At 54.0% G+C, this 22,638-nt stretch overlaps 3 protein-coding genes across 7 annotated transcripts in view; 2 read left to right on the forward strand and 1 right to left on the reverse strand.

The window, feature by feature from the left end:
• Nucleotides 1-4,814, forward strand: part of Podxl2 (podocalyxin like 2) — a 32,087-nt gene extending 27,273 nt beyond the window's left edge. The window contains exons 5-8 of the mRNA XM_032906126.1: nt 1,632-1,788; nt 2,178-2,239; nt 3,673-3,852; nt 4,395-4,814. Coding sequence (XP_032762017.1) covers nt 1,632-1,788; nt 2,178-2,239; nt 3,673-3,852; nt 4,395-4,604 — 609 coding nt within the window. The 3' untranslated portion in view covers nt 4,605-4,814. The remainder of the gene's footprint in view (nt 1-1,631; nt 1,789-2,177; nt 2,240-3,672; nt 3,853-4,394) is intronic.
• A 641-nt stretch (nt 4,815-5,455) lies between these two features.
• Abtb1 (ankyrin repeat and BTB domain containing 1) lies at nt 5,456-11,733 on the forward strand. Of its 2 annotated transcripts, XM_032906127.1 has the most exons (12): nt 5,456-5,620; nt 6,490-6,552; nt 6,625-6,680; nt 7,671-7,815; nt 7,952-8,111; nt 8,212-8,257; nt 8,470-8,586; nt 8,674-8,792; nt 8,916-9,014; nt 9,110-9,277; nt 10,859-11,059; nt 11,148-11,733. In XM_032906127.1, exons 1-12 carry the CDS (start codon nt 5,565-5,567, stop codon nt 11,352-11,354), a joined length of 1,437 nt encoding a protein of 478 aa, XP_032762018.1. In that variant the 5' UTR covers nt 5,456-5,564; the 3' UTR covers nt 11,355-11,733. The 2 variants fall into 2 exon arrangements, with proteins under 2 accessions (XP_032762018.1, XP_032762019.1); XM_032906128.1 differs by lacking the exon at nt 5,456-5,620 and having other exon boundaries at nt 6,490-6,517.
• Nucleotides 11,734-16,689: 4,956 nt separating this feature from the next.
• Mgll (monoglyceride lipase) overlaps nt 16,690-22,638 on the reverse strand; it is a 101,732-nt gene continuing 95,783 nt past the window's right edge. For all 4 annotated transcript variants that reach the window (XM_032906131.1, XM_032906132.1, XM_032906130.1 and 1 more), the window contains 2 exons: nt 21,621-21,836; nt 16,690-19,389 (listed from right to left, as the gene is read on the reverse strand). In XM_032906131.1, the coding sequence (XP_032762022.1) occupies nt 19,264-19,389; nt 21,621-21,836 (342 nt within the window). In that variant the 3' untranslated portion in view covers nt 16,690-19,263. The remainder of the gene's footprint in view (nt 19,390-21,620; nt 21,837-22,638) is intronic.

Here is a 22,638-nt window from a genome sequence, read left to right on the forward strand (position 1 = left end):
GCTTCTGCTTTCTGAGACATAGGAGGCAGGAAGGGAGCCATTAGAGACCAGCGGGCACAGACACAGGATGATGAAGTAGGGAATGCCAAGCTGACTTTGGAGTCTAGAAGCCAGGAGAGTCTTTGCCCTAGAGATGCAAGGCCCCATCCTTTGCCTAGAACAGGACGTTCTGAGAACAGTGCTTTTCCTGGACGTCAGGGAGGGCTGAAGAGCTCTGGCCTTTGCTTGAGTGCAGCAGACTGGATTACCAGTAGGACTGACCCAGAAGAACAGCTACTGTTCTGAAGTCTGTAATTGAGTGATTTGAGGATGTGAGGTACCCACATCTCAGATGGGAAAACTGAGGCTCAGAATGTTGCTGGAGGTCAGAGCTAAGACATGACAGGATTTGAACCCTGGTGCATTTAGTTCCAAGGCGAATGCTTTTCCTCTCCAGCTAACTGGGTGTGGGAGACATCACTGTGCAGTAAAGGGTGTCACACGTGTGGCAGAGCAGCAGGTAGGTAGAAGCCTGTCCTGCCCTCACATCAGTGACGACACTGACCACTCGAGGAGAGAGAGAGAGAGAGACAGAGAGAGACAGAGAGAGAGAGAGAGAGAGAGAGAGAGAGAGAGAGAGAGACAGAGAGAGAGAGAGAGAGAGAGTCTAGACCTGAGCTGTACTTGGCATTTGCTATGGTCACAAGTAACAAACCCACCATGAAAGTCAGCTCAGTGGATTTCGGGTTGGAACAACCACCAAGGGATAGGTCTTTATGCCAGGTAGGAACACAATAAGAGTAGCCGTTCATCTCTGCCGTGGCTGCCACAAGGCAGGCACTGGGCTTGCACCCGTGGTGGCCTGTTGGCATGTTTGTGACTCCTCAACACCCTAGAGAGCTGAGCATCTGGGAGAGGGATCTAGTTGGGACTCTTGGAAGCTAGAGAAATGGGGACGAAGTTTTTCATATACAAGAGGGAGAGGCTGCTGAAGAGCCAAGGGTGAAAGGAGGGCCTTTCACCAACAGCGGGCGTGAGCCTTGGTGGCGACAGCCTGGTCTCTCTCTGCCACAGAGTTCCTGTGGAGGGCTGGGTTTGCTTCCGTGTTATTCTGTAATTATAAGTGACGTCTAAACAGTGAGAGTCTGAGGGGAAAGAAGCCACCTCACCCACCCCACCCCACCCCACCCCACCCCTGGGCCCGTTCCCAGGGTATCTGAGTCATCTCTGGGTTTCAAGTCCCTGCTGTAAAGGCTTTCTCTTCACTCCCCTGAGGCTCAGTGACAGCCATATATGGTGGAATGGCCAGCAGAGGAGCCTGCTGGTTTCAGCCTCCCTGCTCTCTGGTGGCCATGGGGACTTACTGCTGTCTTTTTCAGCACTGGACACCTACCATGGGTATCATGTTTCCAACACCAGTTAAGGGGTTGTCATTGTCAGTGGACAGATCCATGTCCCCTCCACCTGACAGACTGGGGCAGGCTCGCACCTTTACTGTGGTACTTAGAGATGGACGTAGAGATACAAGCTGTATCTGCCTTGCTCTCAGCTGGCCCCAGAGCCGACCAGGCTAGCCAGAGGACCACCTAGGCCTTTGGGATCCGGGATCCAGCTACCATCCAACCTTGAGTTTGGCTCCTCTGAACCCCTAGGAAGTGTTTCGGCGGCACCGGGGACTACGGCTCCTAGCCCTGGTGGAGGAGGTTCTGCCACGCCACCGCAGTGGCCACCGTGGAGACTGGCATATCTCTCTCAGCAAGCCCAGTGAGAAAGAGCAGCACCTGCTGATGACTCTTGTAGGAGAGCAGGGTGAGCAGATGGGGAGGTGTCCCACCACAGCCCGGCAATGGAGGCCCAGGAAAGACTGGATAGGGCTGTAAAGCATGCTAGTGCAGGGCTCTGCATGGAGTGATACCTGGGTTCTGGGGATGAGGAGACAGCTATGGGCATCACACACTTTGAGAGCAGGACCCTTGGGCTACAGAGGTGACTTCTAGCATCAGGCCTTTCATATAGTTTCCCAGGGGATCAACTCAATGGGAAGCAGGTCAGCAGAGGACATACATGGGCCCTGAGGTCCTCTGTGATTAGAAACAGAAGGGTAGCAGAGGAGGCTCAGGATGCCTGTCGCAGGAGAAGGGTTGGGTGGCGTGGAGACACCTCAAGACGCTGTGGTGATTATGGCATTTTCCCTCCAGGGGTGGTACCCACTCAAGATGTCCTTTCCATGCTCAGTGGCATCCGCAGGAGCCTGGAGGAGGTAAGTTAGGGACTTGACCTGGCAGCCACGGAAGCATCTTCTAATGTTCTTGGCTCTCAAAAAGTGCCTGGAAGAATTTACAGCCCGTTCCAGGACAGGGGTGCATGTCAGGGCTCTGGCCATCCCACAAAGAGCATGTGCAGGTTACTACCCAAGCAAAAGGACTGCACACCCCAGGCCATGGTAGAGCGCCCATGGAAGAGGGAATTAAGTGGGATGGTGTCTGAAGTATCATGGGGAGCATAGTGGAGGGGGAACAAGACACGCGCTGCCCCTACCAATGCTTCTCCAGGGGAACCCGAGGTGTGGAGATGTCAGGAACTGGAAACAGCCCTCCACAGTTAGAGTGGCCCTCATCAGATGTGGCCTTCTGGCCCCTGCTGGGCTACAGAACACAAGCTGGAGGTCTGGACACCCAGGATTCCACATGCAAGGGAGCTAAGTGTTTCTAGCCTACATTCAGTGTTTTACACTAGATTCTCCTTTGGACCCCCTCTTCCACTCCATGGGGTTGTAAGGATTAACTGAGGGGAGAGGCAAAGCCCAGAGCCATCAGGTCCCTTGCCTAAGACCAAGCCTGCCGGATGGAAAGCTGTTGAGTTGCTGAATGACTCCTGAAGCTCTTGTCACAGAGCTTTGGACCTCCAGCTCATGTCCCTACACCTCAGGTTCCCCTGGAGCAGCAATGGTAGAGGCAGGGCCTTTGTTGTTCCCCCTCCACCAGGTCCTTCATGATCTCCAAATCTGGGCTCAGGAGCACAGATGGACAGTGGACCCCGGCAAGGGTTTCACACAATGCAGGGAAGAGCTGAAGCCCAGTCCCTGCTCCAGGGCTCACTGATAACACTCACCTTCCTTCGCTCGCCCCCTCCCTTCACCTGAAGCTGGACTGTCGGGAGCTTTCCCACTGGGGGAGAAGCCAAGTCAGCCAGAGCAGCCCACAGTAGGGAGGCACATGCCATCTGTGATCTTACCTCTGGGAAAGGGAAGAAGCTGGAGACCCCAGCTGCAGTTGGGGCCCTTGATGTCCGGCCTACCATGGATGGCCAGAATGACATTACCTTACCCCTAAAGAGGAGGCTTGCTTCAGGGCTCTGACTTTGTGTGGGGAACTTGAGTCTCCCAGATGCCTTGTTGCTTTGTGAGACTGATGGGGACAGGTGTGGGGCCTCATCTCTTTGGGTCATGACTGCCATGTCTCAGCTATGGCACCAGAGCCATAGCTGGTGCATTCAAAGTTGGGTTGGAGCAGAAAAACAGTGAGGATGTGAGAGGGCTGAGAATGTGGCCAATGGGAGAGGCTTAGATGAGCCAATAGGGAAAGAACAGTGTGTCCCTCAGCACAGGTCCAGGAACCAGGGCTGTCATGGGCACTAACTCACCCTCGGGATGTTAGACTTTCCTGATGCCTGGTCCCATACCCCCACCCTCAGATTGGCATCCAGAACTACTCCACCACCAGCAGCTGCCAGGCACGGGCCACCCAGGTGCGCAGTGACTACGGGACGCTCTTTGTAGTGCTGGTGATCATTGGTGTCATCTGCTTCATCATCATTGTGCTTGGCCTACTCTACAATTGTTGGCAGCATCGGCTGCCCAAGCTGAAACACGTGGTGAGTAGGCTAGGTAGGGCTTGGGAATGAAGGGCAGAGTGTGGCTAGTATCAGCCAGTGCTATCCAGTAGCCTCACCTAGAAACCTATACCAACTCAGTTGTGCTCAGTGCCAGGCTGGGGCCTGCCATCTACCTCTCTGAGCCTGGTACTATGTCTTCCAGGAGATACAGAGTGTGTGTAGGGGGGGTGTAAGTTTCACCAAGGGGTTCCTCCTCTTCTCCAGCTCCTCCTAACCCTAGTGCCCCACTCTGCAAGGCTTGAGAGCAGCTGCTCCCCTCCAAGGGCTCCAGCAACCTGCACAAGAGAAAGGGGCCAGGCATGCCCTGTTCATCCTGCCCCAGCGCAAGGGCTTTGAGTTTTGGGCAGACCCATGTGTAATTCGCTGTTGGAAGGGGTGACACCAGGGAGGTCACAGGGTTTGTTGGGTAGAGGTTTAGGTTTGAGCTGCAGGCACTTGTCTCCTGGGCCCCAAGGGGATACCCTGGGGGCTTGGCGTAGCCAGTCACTGCGCGCGCCCAGCGCTCTCTCCTGCTGCTGCAGTCGCACGGTGAGGAGCTTCGCTTCGTGGAGAACGGCTGCCACGACAATCCCACGCTGGACGTGGCCAGCGACAGCCAGTCGGAGATGCAGGAGAAGCATCCCAGCCTGAACGGTGGGGCCATCAACGGCCCGAGCAGCTGGAGCGCGCTCATGGGCAGCAAGCGCGACCCTGAGGACTCTGACGTGTTCGAGGAGGACACTCACCTGTGAGCGCCGGGCCACGGGCGCGAGACTGCCCGACGCTACGGCCCCGCGCCCCTCCCGTCCCTCCACGCGGGTCACTACGCTTCCCCACCGCAGCAGGCGACCGAGGCGCAGCTCCCACCCCGCCCCGCCCGGCCCCGAGCGCTTGCCCGAGGCCAGCGCGCTCCCCGCGCCCGGACTCCATTAAAGCCGCCAACACGCGCGGGCCGCTCTGCCTCCACGCGTGTTTCTTGCCTCCGGAGGGCCGCCCTCTTGGGAGTGGGTGGGAAGGGCCTAGAGGAGTAGGTGGGGCACGGGAGGCTGGCTGGGCGGGGCCAAGAGCTGGTGGGCTGGGAATTCTCAGGAGTTTGTGATCATGGTTAGGGACGTGTGGGAGGAGTGTAGAGGGTGTACGGCCTTCTGGGTGGAATCCAAGCCGGTTGGGCTGAACTTGAAGTAGGCCGGGAAAGGTCCTGGTGGGCGAGGCCTCGGCCTGATGGGCGGGACCTGAACCGGGCAAGTTAAAGGACGGACAAGCGTTGTTAAGGTTCAGTATTCCAAGCCTGGGGGGTGGTACTGTCTTCAGAAAAGATCCCGCGCAATGTGGGCGGGGCCTGTAGCGGACTGCTCTTCCAGAGAAGCTCTTCCGAGGGGGCGGGGTCTTAGTAGTGAGCTAGTCTCCGGGCGAGGGGGCGGAACCTGGGAGAATTGAGTTGTCTTTTAGATGAGTGGGCGGGGTCAAGACTAGAGGTCCCCAGAGGCTAAGTGGGCGTGACTAAGGTTAGTGGGTGGGGCCTTCGGGAGCGGCCTTCTGGATGCGACCGCCTGGTTCGGGCCGGACGGTCCTCCGGGCGCCAGGCGCCGCTGCGGAGCCACAGGCGGGCAGTGCTAGGCCGTGCCGCGAGGGGCGGGGCGGTGAGTGTTTACATCCGGCCGGGCACAGACAACTCCTGAGATCGCTCGGCCGGGGGTCCAGCCTCTTTCGACATGGACACTAGCGACCTGTTTGCCAGCTGCAGGAAGGGGGACGTGGGCCGTGTGCGGTGAGAACCTGCAGTGCAGGAGGCGGGCAGGCGTCCGCAGGGCTTGTCGGGCACGGTGTGCGGTCGGGCGCTGTGGGGCTCCAGAAGCTGACCGAGCCTAGGGAGATCGGACTCCAGGACCCTTAACTCGGTGCAGGGAAACGACTCCCCTCCGTGGAGGTTCCAAAAGATGCAGGCGCTGCTGGTGCAGCCAGTTACGAGCCTGGCACCGAGATCCTGGTCTCCGTGGGCAGGCAGGGAGGAGAAAGGGTCCTGGCCCTTACTCTTCTTTGATAGACTCTTTTCTCCCATGGCCCTTCCTTCCAAATCCCCTGGTCCTCATCAGCGGTGTCCAGACTGCAGCCCTCTCCGAAACCCTCCTTAAGTCTGTTCCCAACTCCAGATGCCACCTCAGAGTTAATGAACCTTCCCTCAACTTGAGTGCAACTCAGAGAGCTCGGGTCTTACCTTGAAGCTTCCTTGGGCTGTGGTGTTCCAGTGATGGCTTCCTGGTTCATGACCTCTTCTCTTCAACATCTTACCAATTGTTATTTCCACTTCTTACATAGATCTGTCCTGTTCTCCTCTCCCCAAGTCCTGCACCAGTTTTCTTCTGGTTTCCTTGCTGTCGTCTCCCCAGACTGAATTAGTGGCCCATTACCTTCTCCCAAATATTACAAGACCAGTTTCTCAGCCTTCTGAACCTAGGGCTTGATGTCTTGCCACTACCCAACTCACAGTTGCAGACCCATGCTGGCCTGTGTAGTTCCAGGCCTTGCCCTTCTCAGATGCATCCCTAGCCCAGAGAGAAATGGCCTCCTTCCCTTTCCTGGTCTCTTCTCTCTTATCTCAGAAGCAGTTCTGACCCAGGCTTTGAACTTCCTGCCCAGGTACCTGCTGGAGCAGCGAGACGTGGAGGTGAACGTGCGGGATAAGTGGGACAGCACCCCTTTGTGAGTGTGAGCGGTGGGGTAGTTGGGTGGGCAGGGTGGGCCTACTCTACTGACAGCTTCCCCCTTTCCTAGGTACTATGCCTGCCTCTGTGGGCATGAGGAGCTGGTGCGCTACCTGTTGGCTAATGGTGAGAGAGGGTCAGGGTCTGACTGTCTGTCAGCTCTGAGACCTTGCTACATGTTTGTATGCACTCTTGATTTCTTGTTAACTCCCTAAAGTCAACAAATGGTACTCTCTAACACTGCCCACTTTCTCATGTCACCATTGACACCCAGGCTAGTTCTGGGGCCGTCTCTTATGCTACACCACCATTGGTCTGCTAAACTGACCCTCAGACCTCCATGTTTGCAAGCAGGAGGCTCTTTCCACAGCCAAGCTGATGGGAGTGTAGGAAGGAGTGTTTGGGATAAAAGCACTTGGGCATGGTGGCTCACACCCGTAATTAAATTATTGAGCGAGAAGAAAGTCAAGATGGGGATTATCTTAAGTTTAAAGCTAGTCAAGGCTACATTGTGAGACCCAGTCTTTCCTCCTCTGGCCTTGCCTTCCTTGGCTCTCCCACCCACTGGCTCCCCATCAACACTTGCTCCTTAGTCCTCCACTAGACCAACCCATCTCCTACCTCAGGGTCTTCTCAGTTGCAATACCTCCTGCTTAGACTGGAGTTCCTTCTTAGTGTATCTCCCACTTCTTTTAAGTCCCTGCACTGGCCTTCACAGCCTCCCCATGTGGCAGCCAACGCCATAGTCATCCTTGGTTCTGTTTTGTAATAATGGCAGCTGTCACATAATAAAGTACTCATGTGCCCCACTAGTGTAGGTTCAGTTGAGGCAGTCATCAAGATGGCTGATTACAGGGCCAGCCATTCAGTCTGCTTTTAGCTGCATATAGTCCAATATTTACATATGCATTCATGAATATGTCTGTGTCTAAGTGCACAGATTGTATGTATGCCCTTGGCCTTCCCAAGGACCGAAGGGTTGCCTGGGCCACCTTAGCAAGGAAGGGCCTCTAGGACTTCTGGGCCCTACATGTTGGAGCTGGGGAGGAGGGGAGGCCAGAGATCTCCCTAGACTAATCGTCTCCTTGACTCTGACTGATGAGCATTGCTTCAAAGGAGCACGCTGTGAGGCCAACACCTTTGATGGAGAACGGTGTCTCTATGGAGCGCTGAGCGACCCCATTCGCCGTGCACTGAGAGACTACAAACAGGTCACTGCATCCTGCAGGAGGCGGGATTACTATGATGATTTCTTGCAGCGGTGAGCAGGGGGCGGAGCTTGCGGCGCTGTTGGGATTGCTGTGCGTTCTCTGTGGGTTCACGTGGGTAGGTGTGCTGAATGGTCTTGGTGTACCAGCACTTACCTGGGTGACGCAACCCTTCCTGGCTTTTCCCAGGCTTCTGGAACAGGGCATCCACAGCGATGTGGTCTTTGTGGTACACGGAAAGCCATTCCGGGCCCATCGCTGCATCCTCGGTGCTCGCAGTACCTACTTTGCCAACATGCTGGACACCAAGTGGAAGGGCAAGAGCGTCGTGGTTCTCAGGCACCCCCTGGTGCGTCCCTCTGCCTTGGGAGAGAGTGCCAGCTTCTGGGAGAGAAGTTAGTTCATGCTGGGTGGTAGCCTCTGACCTTTCCTTTCTATTCTGCCTGCAGATCAACCCGGTGGCCTTTGGGGCTCTACTGCAGTATCTGTACACAGGTGACTGACTGAGCCCCTGGGCTGGGACAGCAGCAAACCCAGTGTGGCCCAGAGTTGAGGAGGAGTATGCCCAGCATGACTTAACCTGTTGTTTGGAGAGAACAGGTCCCACCCACAAATTGAGCAGGTCTTAGGTCCTCCTGGATGAGGAAACCAAGGTATTGAGTAGGAATCATTCTCAGGTCCTGACTCGGTCCTCTAAATCCCCCCAGGCCGCTTGGACATCGGTGTGGAGCATGTAAGTGACTGTGAGCGCTTGGCTAAGCAGTGCCAGCTATGGGACCTGCTCGACGACCTGGAGGCTAAATGCGAGAAGGTGTCTGAATTTGGTGTGTACAAGGTCTCAGTCCAGGGTCTTAGGTTACAGCCTGCAGCTCTGGTCCGCCTCTCTAATTCCTTGCCGTCCTCTCCCGCAGTGGCTTCCAAGCCTGGCACGTGTGTGAAGGTGCTGACTATTGAGCCCCCTCCAGCAGATCCCCGGTTACGGGCAGATATGGCACTGCTGGCTGACTGTGCCCTGCCACCTGAGCTGCGGGTACTGAAGGGCACGCCGGCCTAGTGGGCAGGAGGCTGTGAAGGGCAGAGCTGGGTTCCCCACCTAGGCCAACCTAAAAGCTACTTCCCTTTCATGAACAGCTTTCTCTGTTTCCTATACCAGGGTGACCTTGGAGAGCTGCCCTTCCCATGTCCTGATGGCTTTAGCAGCTGCCCTGATATCTGCTTCCGTGTGGCTGACTCCAGCTTCCTCTGCCACAAGGTACCCGTTCTGCTCCTGTCCACACGACTCAAGTCCTGGCCTATCTTCCTGTGGGCAGATTCCAGCCTGGTACTTTCTGAACTGCCTTTCCTCAGGCTTTCTTCTGTGGGCGCAGTGACTACTTCCGGGCTCTTCTGGATGACCACTTTCGAGAGAGTGAGGAGCCTGTAGCCTCTGGAGACCCCCCAGTTGTCACCCTGCATGACATCTCCCCAGACATCTTCACTCATGTCCTGTACTACGTATATAGTGACCATACTGAGGTGAGGTGTGGCACCCAGTGGGAGGGGAGTGGTAAATTGAGCCCTGGGCTTTCTGACATAGGCTTGTCACAGTCATTGGGTCATTCCTGCCCTTAACTGTCCCAGAGTTCCTGAGTCAGGCCTGTGGTGGCTGTAGACAGGGCCAAAGGTTCCCTCTGTTGGTATGTGTGCATGACAGTGCAAGGGCACTCTTCAGGAGAGAAGGGTGTTTTCCATTGGGTCTGAGGAGTGAGGTGACTTGCTGGGGTCCCAAGTGTCCCTTTGTCTGGCTTCTCCAGGGCATTCCCACAAATCTTCCCCCAGAAGGTAATGTTTTAAGACTGGTGGGCCATATGGTGTAGACTTGGTAGCTCTGAGCCATGGCTGTGGCTCCCCCATCCTCTGTCCTCTACAAGTGAGATGGAGCCATAGTTATGTGTGTCCCTACACCATTCCCTGTTGACCCCAGTCCTGGCCGTCTGGCTCCCACCAGCCTGCCCCTCTGTATTAGGTTCTGCCACCGGCCGTACTTCTGTCACTTCCCTTCTCATGGCCTGCCACTCACTCTGTGGCCACTCACTCTGTGGTTGAGTCTGTCATCCTGAGTCATAAGCTCCCTCCTGAAGAAGCTTTGTAGCCCATGAGCATTTTTTTATAAAGACTTATTTTATTTATATGAGCACACTGTAGTTGTCTTCAGATACACCAGCAGAGGGCATCAGATCCCATTACAGATGGTTGTGAGCCACCATGTGGTTGCTGGGATTTGAACTCAGGGCCTCTGGAAGAACAGTCACTGCTCTTAACCGCTGAGCCATCTCTCCAGCTCCTCCCACCCCCCCAATGAGCATTCTTAATAGCTCAGAGTGAGTGGGGATTGGCCTCAGAACATGGTCTAACAGTAGATTGGTCTCTTGTGAGCTGTGTGTTCTTAGGAAAGTTACATACCTACTCTGAGTTTCAGTGTATCCCCCAGAAGATGGAGAATATATATGTTTCCTTGAGTCTTGTGCATGTGACCAAATGACCAAATGACCAAATGTCAGTTAGACAGCAGGGTGACAGCCTGAAATATGGTGGCATACACAGTCCCTCTACTTTTTTTTTCTCCCTCTGCTCAGTCCCTGGGCCACCCAAGGTCAGGCTGAAGCTTCACCCTTGGTCTTAGCCAAGGCCTAGCTGTCCCCTCCTCAAAATTGTGTGCTCTTCCACAGTGGAAGGAGCCATGCCCAAGCTTGTGGGCCAGAATAGAAACCTCTAGCTCATGTTGCTTTCTTTCAAGTCTTTCAAGGCCAGCAGGAGTATCTACTCCACAGATGTGGGGACAGAGGTACAGAGGTGAAGGGTCTGACCTGGGATCCCACAGCTGGATGGGGAGAGCTCAGGTCTGTGAGCTTTTCCTGGAAAGGCCTGTAACCCTAAGCACTGACCTGCCTGGAGCATGGGAACCCCTCCCCTGGTTTATTTCTGTCCTTGTACCCTCAAGGCCCCAGGCCAGGTTCCAGAGATGTGAGTCTTCTGTGTTTCCCCCAAGGTTTCCTCCCCGGACCCTGGGAGCCCCTGATGATCACTGGTGTCCTGTTGTCCCCTTTTGTGCCACAGCTACCTCCTGAGTTGGCCTATGATGTGCTGAGTGTGGCAGACATGTACCTTCTACCTGGCCTGAAGCGGCTGTGTGGCCGCAGCCTGGCCCAGCTACTGGAGGAGGACAGTGTGGTGGGTGTTTGGCGCATAGCCAAGCTGTTCCGGCTGGCCCGGCTGGAGGACCAGTGTACCGAGTATATGGCCAAGGTCATAGAGAAGGTGGGCAGGGGTGCAGAGAGGGGAGCCTGTGAGGGTGGGGTGCAGCCCGTGCTGGGATGCAGCCTGTCCTGAGCCCGCTTTTCTACAGCTGGTGGAGCGAGAGGACTTCGTGGAGGCAGTGCGGGAAGAGGCAGCCGCTGTAGCGGCCCGGCAGGAGACAGACTCCATTCCACTTGTTGATGATATCCGCTTCCATGTGGCCAGCACAGTCCAGACCTACAGTGCCATCGAAGAGGCACAGCAGCAGCTGCGGGCACTCGAGAACCTGCTTGTGTCCATTGGCTTAGACTGCTGAGCCCTTGCCTTCTGTGGCCAGGGCTTCCATGGTGACAGGCACGCGCAGTGTGTGTGTGCAGCAACAGTTGTTCTTGCACGCTGGATGGCATTACAGTGGGCAGAGGGGACTCACTGGGTCCTGGGGACCTCACAGGATGTTCTCGGGATGAGCCTCCTCCTCCAGTGCACAAGGAAGCCCCAAGATTTGGGGCAGGCACCACTCAGGGAAAACTGGGGTACAGTAGGCTTTGAACTTAGTCCCATCTCCCCCAGCACCCTACCTGCTCCCTCCTGGCTCTTACCCAGCCCTGGCTTGCTTTGGCTATTTCCATGTACAGGGCTGGACAGGAAGTAGGGAGTGTGTGGCAATAAAGCTTGAATTCACTGTGGGGACCTGAGCCTGTGTTGGGGTACAGCTTTGGGGAGTGGAGCTGCTGAGGAGGGGAAGCTGGGGACTGTGGATAGGGGATTTGGGACCTAGAGGCTTGGAGAACAGGTTCTCTGAGCCATAGCCTGTACCCCTGCCACTTAACCACAACAGGTGTGACCCCAGGGCCTAACTACAGAGATGGAGACATTAGAGGAATATGGTATTCTCTGAACGCCCTCAGGCCTATGGACCACAACCCCCTACTCCCATAGACTTTTGCTTTGTCCCCAGTCCTAGATAGCTGTCATCCCTTCAGTGCCATAAATCTCCCCACCTTTGTGTTTGTCATCTTCCAGAACTTTCTAGCTTATCTTTCTCTTCCTCACCAGTGCGTTTCCATTTGTTTTGCTCTTGTGTGTTGGTCTTACTGGGGAAGATCTGAAGCTCCCAGCTAGGACAGGTTGCCTTCAGTCAGGGTTGCTAGCGGAGTGTGGCAAAGGTGGAACTTTGCCCTTGAGCCCACCACAAACAGAAGGGAAGACAAGATGTGAGGTAGGGTCTCACTGTCTCTGCTTTTGTACCTATCCCTACCTGTCTTGAGTTCCAAACTGGGGGACAAGCATTTAAGTGTGTGGCCATCTGAGAAGGCTTAGGGCCATAGCTGGTTTGTGTTGAGTCAGGGTGTTTGTGAAGCACATACAGGAGCTACCTTGGGGGAGGTGCCAGCCAAGCCGGGGTGTGACAATGACTTGCATCTTTAGGCTTGTATTTTGAAACCACAGGGACAGGGAGGGTGGGGACACAAGCCACACAGCCCATGATGTGTAGACTTCAACTTCAGAAGGTAAAGGAAAAGTTTTAAACTATTGTGCATTTCTTCCCATGTGTGATTAATTGTTAAATCAAGTCTATATAGACGTTAATTGAAATCAGAAAATTTCTGTCTCTCATCAGACATTAGTAACTTGAGCAAAGGAATTTTCAGTGCCCTGGAATCCATCTATACTCTCCACCAGGTTCATCGATGCAACAGCAGTCAGGTCAGTCTCTGAGGAGTCAGGCTATGGGTCAGAGTGGACATGAGTTCCCCAAACACTGAGCCTGTGCCCAGTTCCTCATCTTACCTGAGGCAGAAACCCTCCGGATACTGCAAGCAGGAAACACCAACCAGCCTTGTTACCAGTTAGGCAACGGTGTCCTTCCTGCTCTGCCCAAGTGATTGTGAGCAGGTGAGATGTTAGCTACTCATGGCTGTCCCAAGAGGCTGGCCTGGTAGAGAGGCTGTGGAGAGTTGAGGTCTGGTTGCTTCAGGCTGTAGAAATATGATTTAGGACTCCGGGTGACCAGGCTGGGCATTCATCACCAGGGTTTCTTTTGAGACTGGGACTTGTACCTCAGAGTGACTTCCAAACTGGCTGTATAGCCTAGAACTTAGGATTCTCCTTCATCCACCTCAAGTGTTTAGGATCCAGAGGCACATAGCGCCCACCAGGCTTGGGAATTTTAAAAGTATTTTAACACCTACCCAGTGTTCCTAGAAGAGGTAGGTCCCTCTCATGTGCCCCAGGGCGGTAGCTCCTGAAGGGGAGTGGGAACTTAGAACCACAGGCAGTGTTGCAGCTCAGGCCAAGAGCCTGAGACCTGTAAACTCAACAGCACAGCATGCATTCCTGCTCACAGGCCCAGCAGGGACATTTGCACCAATGGCGGCCATACTCGGGCTGTCCTTTATTTGTATGAAGAATGCCATTTGAGCCAATAAACACAGCTTCTTGGCAGCCACCAGGGGCACACGTCTGAGTACTAAGGAGGCTGACCGGGTTCCTGAGATCTATTTGCCATGTAGCCTGCTGAGCAGCAGTGGCCAAGGAGGCCATGGTGCACTGTAAGTAGCCCCGGTCAAAGGATGGTCTCAGCTTTGATCCTGCTAGCCATGGTGTCTTTTGAGGGAACCAACCTGGTCCTATGAGACAAATACCCTTGCTCTAGAGTGTGACCCTTCCCTCAAGGCCAACTGCCTTCATCTGAGGGATTGGGTGTCGTGGGAGGCTCTCCTGTCATGAGGGAGGGTTGGCCTAGCCTAGGTGGGTGTGGGGCATTCTGTCCTTTTGGGGTCTACAGTTCCTGGATTCCAAAGCCAATGTAGTTTTAGGGCAGCAACTGTCTGTGCCTCAGAATTTGCAGTGAGATGTGATTAGCTAAGCCTGGTTAGAGAGGTGAGCTGCTGCTGCCACAAAGTAGCACAGTCACAAATGAAGGCAGAGGTGCAAGGCTGTCACTCGACAGTTAACTTTGTGGGACAAAATGAGTTGGAGCCTTTTAGCAAAAGCAGCTTCTAAGAAGCTTTTGGAAGAGGTGAGGGGCCGGATCAGTATCACTTCTATTTGGGGCTTTTAGAATGAAGAAAACGCCTTTTACTTGACAGTTTGTATTCTATATTTTACTTGTGTGTTGGGACCCAGGGCCTGCACTCCCCTCATGAGCTGTACGCTAGCTCTCTGGTTATGCACTGAACAGTTTGTTTTTTTTTTTTTTTTTTTTCTTTTTTTCGGAGCTGGGGACTGAACCCAGGGCCTTGCACTCACTAGGCAAGCACTCTATCGCTGAGCTAAATCCCCAACCCCACACTGAACAGTTTTAAGATCTTAGGCATTTGGGGGAGGTGGCTGCTTTCTCTGGTCAGGCATAGGTGGGCCTCTGAACCAAGTTTACTGGCCATGTGGGTTGCTCCCTCTCTGCAGGGTTTGTGGATATACCTCTGGTAGTCTTTTTTGGGTCCTTGAGGGGACATCTGTCCAGGTCTGGGAGACAAGGGTGAAGGTCCTCAGGCCTCAGTAGCTTTCCACGAGGCCTTGCTGTGGGGGCAGGAGGGCGTGTGGCTCTGCTGTAGCTGTAGTTGTAGCAAATCACTGCATTCTGGGGTTTCTAACCAGCCACAGGAGCCCATCATCCATGGGGCCATGATGAGGCTTCACCAGTCATTTATCACGTGAACCCTGCCTCCCTGGGAAGTAAAACTTTAGAAGATGGGCAGTGAGCATCATAGGTTGACTGGCAGTCTCCTTCCCTGCGGTGATCAGGGGCTGTGTTTTCTTTTCTCCTGGACCCTGAGATTGCTGTCACATCTTGAGCAGCTTCTTCCCATCGGTCAGACACTGCCAGCTCTGTCCTTTGTTCTCCCTTTCCTGTCCTGTCCGCTCTATAGGCCTGCATGTTGCAGGTTATCTGGCAACAGTCCGCCGTGTCCCACGTCTCAGTTCCTCTTATAGCCCACTGGGGTTCATTCCCCAGTGTCCCCAGCTGTGGCCATGCCACAGGCAAGGTGGTCCTAATGTAAAGAAGTACTGGCTGCAATTCCTAATTTCTGTTCTTTGCAAGGTGCCTGCCCAAAGACCATGTTTCTGGTCTTTCCCTCACTCCTGTGAAACATAGGTTCTGGAGAAGAAGATATACCTCCCCCTGAACCTTCTGTAAGGCTGGCTGGAACTTCAAAGGTTGTAGAGAAGCTGAGATATTATGGGGCAAGAGCCTAATTACAATTTATCATGGGCTATCTTCAGCCTCTTTAATAGCCATTCCCTGCCTACCTCTGTAACATCCCAGTGATTAAGAGGTAAAAGCCTTTGAAATGTTAACCTCGCTGGACGGTGGCTTCCACCAACCGAAAAGACTAAGTGTGTCAACAGATAGCATCTGAGGTCTCCAGCAGACTTCCCCAATTCACTAACTTTTCTTATCAATTACTTCTTGCTGTGATAAAGCACCCTGACCCGGGCCTGAGTCCATCCATACTGACATACTTCCTCCAGCCAGACCCCACGTCTTAACTTCCCCAAACAGCTCCTCCAGTCAAGGACCAGAGACTGCGGGACATTCTTTATCAAACCATTACAGGTTATCTGAATTCCTGTTCCCAGGCCATGGCCATTCATATTTAGCTCCGGAATAAATGATCTCTTATCCCCTCTTTCCTGGGCCCTGTGCTCTGGACACTCCCTCTTTCCGTCCTCCCTTGTTCACCTTGCTCATTTCATCCCATCCTCCTGCATCTGTTCTCACACATCCTCACTCCCAGCATTCATTTGTGTATCACTTTTCCCTCTGCCCCTCCTCCTGTTCGATCTCTTTTTCCCTCTGTAACCCCATGACACAGTATTCCTGGGGGTCCTCTGGACATGCCCTTCTCACCCTGTGACCCACTAAGGGACAGTGGGCTGCCCAGTCTATCATATCCAATGGCAATGGGCAGTGAGAAAGCAGGAACAGGGGATGGGGGAGGCTGTCAGGGATCAAGGTTGCAGTTTGGAAACCACCCACAGTAGGGACTTTGGCCTTTAGTAAGCAGGGGGGCCCCCAAGAGGCCTTTGCATAGGAGAGACTTCACTTCTGACTTGGCAGGGACCCCTGAGGGAGCTGGGGTTCCCTAGCTAATTTTGTCAGACAGGCACATGATGCATTTGTGTCCCTGTCCCTGCTCCAGAAAACCACTTTCCTCCGTTTTGGTGTTAGTGATTCTTTAACCAGATACATATGCATCTCTAAATGAAGTCATGAATGAAGGCCACCAGCCCAGGTGCTGGCATTTGGTCATAGTAAAAAGTGGGCCAGCCTGATTCTGGTGACACTCAGAAAGCAGAGCTGTTAGGGCAAGAGATTGTGGGGAGCAAGGGGAGGTGCCCAGGACGCCAGCAACAGACGCTGTGGATCACCCACAGTCAAGGGACCGACATGAGTAAATGTGGTCATGCTGGCCCCCCATATAACAACAAGCTGTTAAGGCTGCCCGAGCATTTCGGGGGACTGTGCTCTAGCATGACCTCCCCAAGAATGCATGGGAGAAGAGCAAATCCACGTGTCCAATTGGCAGTTGACCCTGGAAGAAGGACCCTGCTGAGTCCTTCCCAGGTGACTTCACTGCTTCAAACAGACTTGAAGTTCTCTTAGCAAGGGGGTTGACATACAGGACGAGAGGCCAGGCACACATGGGGGCTCTCCAAAAGCACGTGGTTTATTATGGTGAGCTGTAGTGCACATCGGTTGCTTTAGTAATTCTAAGCTGATACAGGTTCCCCACTAGGAGTACACATGGGGAGTGACTGGGCGCGCGGTGACAGTGACAAACCAGTGAGCCACTGTGATCCATAGAAAGTTACATTAGCAATCAGGAGAGAAAGGGAAGTGTGAGGTGGCCCAGAGGCAGGATGTGAGCAGAGCACCTCCACTGCTCTCATGGTGGTCCACAGGATACCCAGAAGCTGAGGGGGCCTTGGTGGAGGGAGGCTGTCCCCCTATCTCTAAGGAACTGGGACTTAGTGGTTGAGACGCTCCACTGCCTGCAGGTGGCACCTTTTCCTCAAAAGCTCGGCAGGCACTAAGTCCATGGTTGTTGCAGAAGGTGCTCTGTTCTTTCAGGTACTCGGTTCTGCCTCCTCCCCCCCTTCACCCGGGGAGGACATCGGTGGTCCCTTTCTGGCCTCCACCTTCTTCAGGCCAAGCCTGTGTATCCTAGCACTTTCCCACACTCCAGTTCCTCTGCATCTTGGTGATGGGGGTGACCGTGTAGCTTGTCAGGCTTCCACCGGTGCCAAGGGCGGAGCCTGTACAAGGCTGGACTAGCCCTCTACTAGCCCTGTGCTGGTCCTGACTTTGTCATGCAGGGACATGACTCTTACAGGTTTCACAAGACAGTCTCAATTTCAGATAATCCTATTCCTGTGTTTTAGTGTTAGTGATTCTTTAGCCAGATACAAATGCATCTCTAAATGACGTCATGCATGAGAACCGCCAACCCGGGTGCTGGCATTTGGTTTGGAAAAGTGGCATTGTCAGCATGTGCTTTTGGGATAAGCCTTGAGTGGCTCCTGGTAGGAGTCACAGATCTGAGCACAGTAGTCTGGAATGGGCTCCCTTTTTTTTTTTTTTTTTAAACTTAATGAAGAGTAGTAATACCCCATGCCTGTCCACAGCTGTCCAGGGTTCCCTGAGCAGGAGGGAGTGCTGACTGCCTCTCTTTGCACACTCTGTCTTTATTTCCTAAACAGAAGGAGAGCTAAATGGCGCTCTGGACAGCTCCTGGGCCCTTCCTTCCCTGCATGCAGTGCTTGGGCCCTGCTGAGGGGCACAGTGACCTTATGACCTATAGTAAGTGGCCAGCCTCTGACTGCTATGCATGGTCAGGGCCACCAGAGGGGGCAGAGGGCCCTCCCAAGATCTAGAATAAGTTCCACCAACTCCGGGATACCTGGATCCCACCTTCCTGGAGGCCCACCCCCCCCTTCCAGCAGCCAGGCAGTTCTCCTTGGCAGCAGAGCCCCTCCCCAGGGTTCTATGTGCAGTGACATGATCCTGAGGTAACAGCAAGGCCCTCTGTAAAGATGAAAGTGCTCCAAGGGAGCAGTGAGCCCCAGTTATTGCTGGCGCTAAGTGAGGCCTGGTGTAGGCCTTTGGGCGGGCACCTGAGAGGACAGGGGCTCAGACTTCACTGCTTCAGGGTAGCCTCTATGAGGCCTGGCTGGGCCGTCCTGCTGCAGTCTGGAATGGGGTGCAGACAGCCGTGGTCCTTGTCTGCGGGGTCGTCATTGAGTGCTCGATGCTGCCCTGGGCAGGCAGCCAGCACCATGGCTCCATGGGAGTCTCCTGCCACCAGAGGTAGCTGTGCTACTGGCAAAGCAACTCCTAGTGGCTCTGGACAGAGGGACTGCCCAGGGCCACAGTCCTCCACCCTGTGTCTTTTCTGCAAGGAGAGCCAGCTAGTCCTCAATTGGGGGCTGGGTCCTTGGCAGACTGGCCCTGTGTGTGGGCGCCAGTTCTTCCAAAGCTGCTCAGGTTTCACCCACCCACCCACCCATATAATCTTTAATTTAGAATATACCATATATATTAAACGATTATCTTCAAAGCCACCTTCCTCAGCATGGAGAACTCAGTGACCTGAGAAAAGGTGCCTCTCTAAATACATACAACATGCTGTGGGTAACCAGCAGGGTGGGAGGGGGAAGTTGCGTGGGGAAGAAGAGCTATTCAGGGCCACCTTCCCTTCCCCCAGCCTGGTTTCCATCTGAAAAGTCACTGACCAGGTCATAGGGTGGTTGCCCATTTTGAGGAAGTGCCCTGGAGGGGCACAGGAGCCTGCTAAGGAGCTAGCTCTGGGGATAGCTCGTCACATGCCAGAGGACAGCCAGTCAGAGAGGACTTGGGACAGGAGGAAAGAGACCTCTGATTATTGCAGGCTGGGATACGGGACTGCCAGAGAGTCCCTGAACCCCATAGGAGCTGGGAGAGGTGGGCAGATGCTGCATTTTTTTTTTAAATTCAAGAGATATTTCCCCACAGTCTCTGTGTGGAAAATATACTCCCTCTTTCATAAAGTGCCTACCAATTAAGGTGATCAGTGGCCAGTAGCCATCTATACAACAAATTATCCTTTTTCCCCCAAAGTAAATTGCACTAGGGTACTAGGGTTTCTTCCAATTTGTGATTTTTTTTTTTGAGCCAGTCAGCACTGCCCTTCCTCTTCCTGACTCCCCTAGACCACGAGCTGGTTGCCTGGACAGCACATTCAGGGTAGACACCTAGCTCCTGCCACTGCTATCCTATGAGACACCCACGTATTTATTTCATGGAGGACAGAGTTGGTCACTTCCGGAAGCTCCTTGTGAAGAACATGGTAGGCACCTTCATACATCTGCAATCAGGAGAGACAAGTCAGGAGGTTAGAACCGGTGTGTAGGACAGGCAGGGGACAGGAGTGCACGATGTCATACAAGCTCACTAAGCAGGTGTCCCCAATGTTCCCCCTACTTCGTTTTTAGATGGGATGTCGCCATGTTGTTTAGGCTGCTCTAAGCCATCCTCCTGCCTCAGGCTCCCTGGCGGCTGAGAAGGCAGGCATGTATCTCTGCTGTGCTCCAGTCAGCACCTTCTAGTCATGAATTACAATTTTGTAACAGTTGAATATTCCCCGATGTTCCCAGGGCTCTCCAGCTGGTGCAGCTTAGATTCCCCAGACCCTTCCTGCCAAGAAGCTCCACGGTCCATCTTCACATCCCTACCTTCCAACACACTCCCCTCAGTCCCCCACCCTCCACCCCAGTTCGCCCATAGCAAGGATCTCACTTGCCACACCCAGAGACACTAGGTGGTTGGTTGTCTCCGGGTGACTCTTGGGTGTCAGTGTCCAGAGGCAGAGCAGTGGCCCTCAAACACACGGTGGCTCTGTCCTGTCCTGGTCAGACCCCTCCCTTGCAGGTGGCTCCTTTAGCCCCCAGCAGCCTTATAACCACTGTCTACTATGCGGCTGACCAGAATGCCCCTGCATTCAGCCTTCCTACAGAACTCAGACCTACCCAGTTGCCAATTGCCTTAGGAGTTCTCTCCGATGTCTGCTGGAGACACCCATCTCAGAGGGGCACTGCTGTCCCCTTGCTTTTACAGGCCCAAAGCCTGGGTGTAGCCTTCAACTCTGTTTACAGCAATCAACAGGTCCACTGCCCCCGGCTACTTACTCCTCTGTCTCAACATGTCTCTTTCATTTTGAAATATTCAACCAGGTTCCGAACATCCTAACTGCATCTGCGCCCAGCCTGTCTGTCCTCCTGTCTGTCCCTCCTCCCAGCTTTGGGAACCGTCATCTGACTGTTCACAGTGTAGGTTCAGGGCTTTAGTTCACACAGGCCCATTAAGACCATGGGCTCTATGAGCTTGGCCCAGTTTGCTTTTCAACACATTTCTCATCCTCCAGAAGCTTCTGCATGGTGTGGGTATTTACTCCTTAGATGGGCACAGGTGCCTCCCATCTGAAGGAAACGTGCTCGTTTCCTCTGAGCAGTGTTTCTCGTGGGTCCCTCCCCTGTGCCAGTCTTCTTCTTACCTCTGCTCCCTGTGCCAAGACCAAGGGCCCCCCCACTTACCCTTCCCTTGGTCTGGAATGTTCTACCATGGCTAGTCTTCCTAACAGTTCTTGCCTGTTCGTTCATAGGAGGGAAGTGTCCTCGAATCCTTCTGTCCTACAGCCCCTGTCCAAGCCCTAACCACAGACATTCTGAGCATCCATTTTCTCTTTGCTTACCCACTGGGGTGCGGACTGCAGGTGAGGGAGAGCCTTTGTCAGCCTGTCCTCTGAACACCCAAATAAACAGGAGTTGCAGAAGTGATGGGTAACTGCTGAATGGGGCAGAGCTCCACCCCTGAGCAGCACCCTAGACGAACCCTTGACAATTTTCAGAGTCTTTGCCAGGGTGGTGCGGGGTTTGGAGAAACTGCGGGCTTAAGTCCAAGGTCCTCAGTTCAAATTCTCACTCTACCACTTTTGAAGAGTCACCTAGCTGTCTTTATAACACAGTGAGGGTGTACACCAGGTCATGTGGCACCCACACACTTGTCCAGGTTAGAAGTCTAGCAATGTGGGCAAGTAGGTAGGTATGCTCCATTTTGGGGGTTACATATTGTCTGACTGGTGCCCAGCAGGGCCTCACTTCCTCAATTGGGGTGTTCAGTGGGACAAATGACATACACATCTATCTGGACCCAAACAGCAGGTGTCCGGAAAGCCGCTGGGTGTTATTCTGACTGTTCCTTGTATCGAACACGTCACACCATCTAATTGTAGCCTGTCTTCAGGGGGCGATAACCACAGGGCCGACCCCAGCAGTTGCCCCTGCAGACCAGACTCATCCAAGTGCCCCAGAACCTGCGCTATGGGCTTGTTTTTCTTGTCCACATCATCAGATTATTCTCCTCCTTTGTTGAGGTTCACTCTGGTGAAGCAATGAACTGGGGAACCACATGCTGTCACGAAGTTCATTTGCCTCTGATCCCTCAACAACCCTTCCCAGCCAGGCTGGTCTGACCCCGCCCCCTCCCCCGCCCCGCCCCGCCCCGCCCTACAACTGCGCGGCCTGGCTTCCTGTCCCTCACCTTGAGTGTTTTGTCCTGACTCGGGGATGATTCCATGAGCAGGTAGGCACCTTTGCTGTCGCAAAGCCGGTCAGCAGAACCCTGCAGCAGCAGGATTGGCAGTGTCAGCCTGGGCATTGCTCGCTCCACCCTCGAGACAGCGTTCAGCAGCTGGATGCCAAAGCATACCTTCACCCCTGCGTGGCAGATGAGTGGGTCGGAGTTGTACCGGTCAACCTGAGAGGAGGAGATTCTGTCAGCTTGTGGGCTCCTAAGAGGGGGGTCTTCTGCCTGTGCATCGGTTGTGGAGGTGCTCAGGTACCTGATGTAGCTTGATAGAATAGAAGCCCCACACCCTTCCCTGTGCTTCAGTCGTCCCTAGATGCTAGTCAGACCTAAGGCCAGGTCAGCGCAATAGAAATGCTGGGCCTTGCAGACCAGCTAAGAAATGGCTGCTTCGATTCTCCCACGTGGAGCCCAAGGATGTGGAGGGCTGGCTGTCTACATAAAGGCCTGTAGGAAGTGTCTAATACTGAGTTGGATTTTACAAATATGAGTAGCAAAAGAGCCACGTGTGGTGGCACATGCGTATAACCTGTGGGAGGTGAAAGCAGAGAAGCTCGAGTTCAAGGTCATTTTGACCTTGCTTCAAAAATTCTAACTAAAAGAAAACAAGATATAGGAACACCATGTTACCCACCTTGGGTTACTTGGTTCCAGAGCAGCTCTGAGGGTGCTGAGGTGTTACACCCCGTTTCCTTCTCTTCCTCCTCCCATCCCCAGCCCCATCTGTCTATGTGGGGTGACAGAGTGATGGATGGACATACAGAGAGAAGCCTGGAGAGCATGGGCCAGAGCAGGATGCCTTCCTCCTCTACAAGTCTCTCAGGCTCCTAAGAAGTGGGAAGCCTTGGTACCCTTGGCTTACTTTTCTCTTTGCAGATAGACTCGGAGCAGGTTTGGGACAACCAGGTGGTGGAAACAAGGTGAGGGGGACCGAGGGAGGTCTCCTGGGCCTGATACAGCAGGGGTCTCTGAG

Source organism: Rattus rattus, chromosome 6, assembly GCF_011064425.1.
Source record: "Rattus rattus isolate New Zealand chromosome 6, Rrattus_CSIRO_v1, whole genome shotgun sequence".
Lineage (NCBI taxonomy): Eukaryota > Metazoa > Chordata > Mammalia > Rodentia > Muridae > Rattus > Rattus rattus.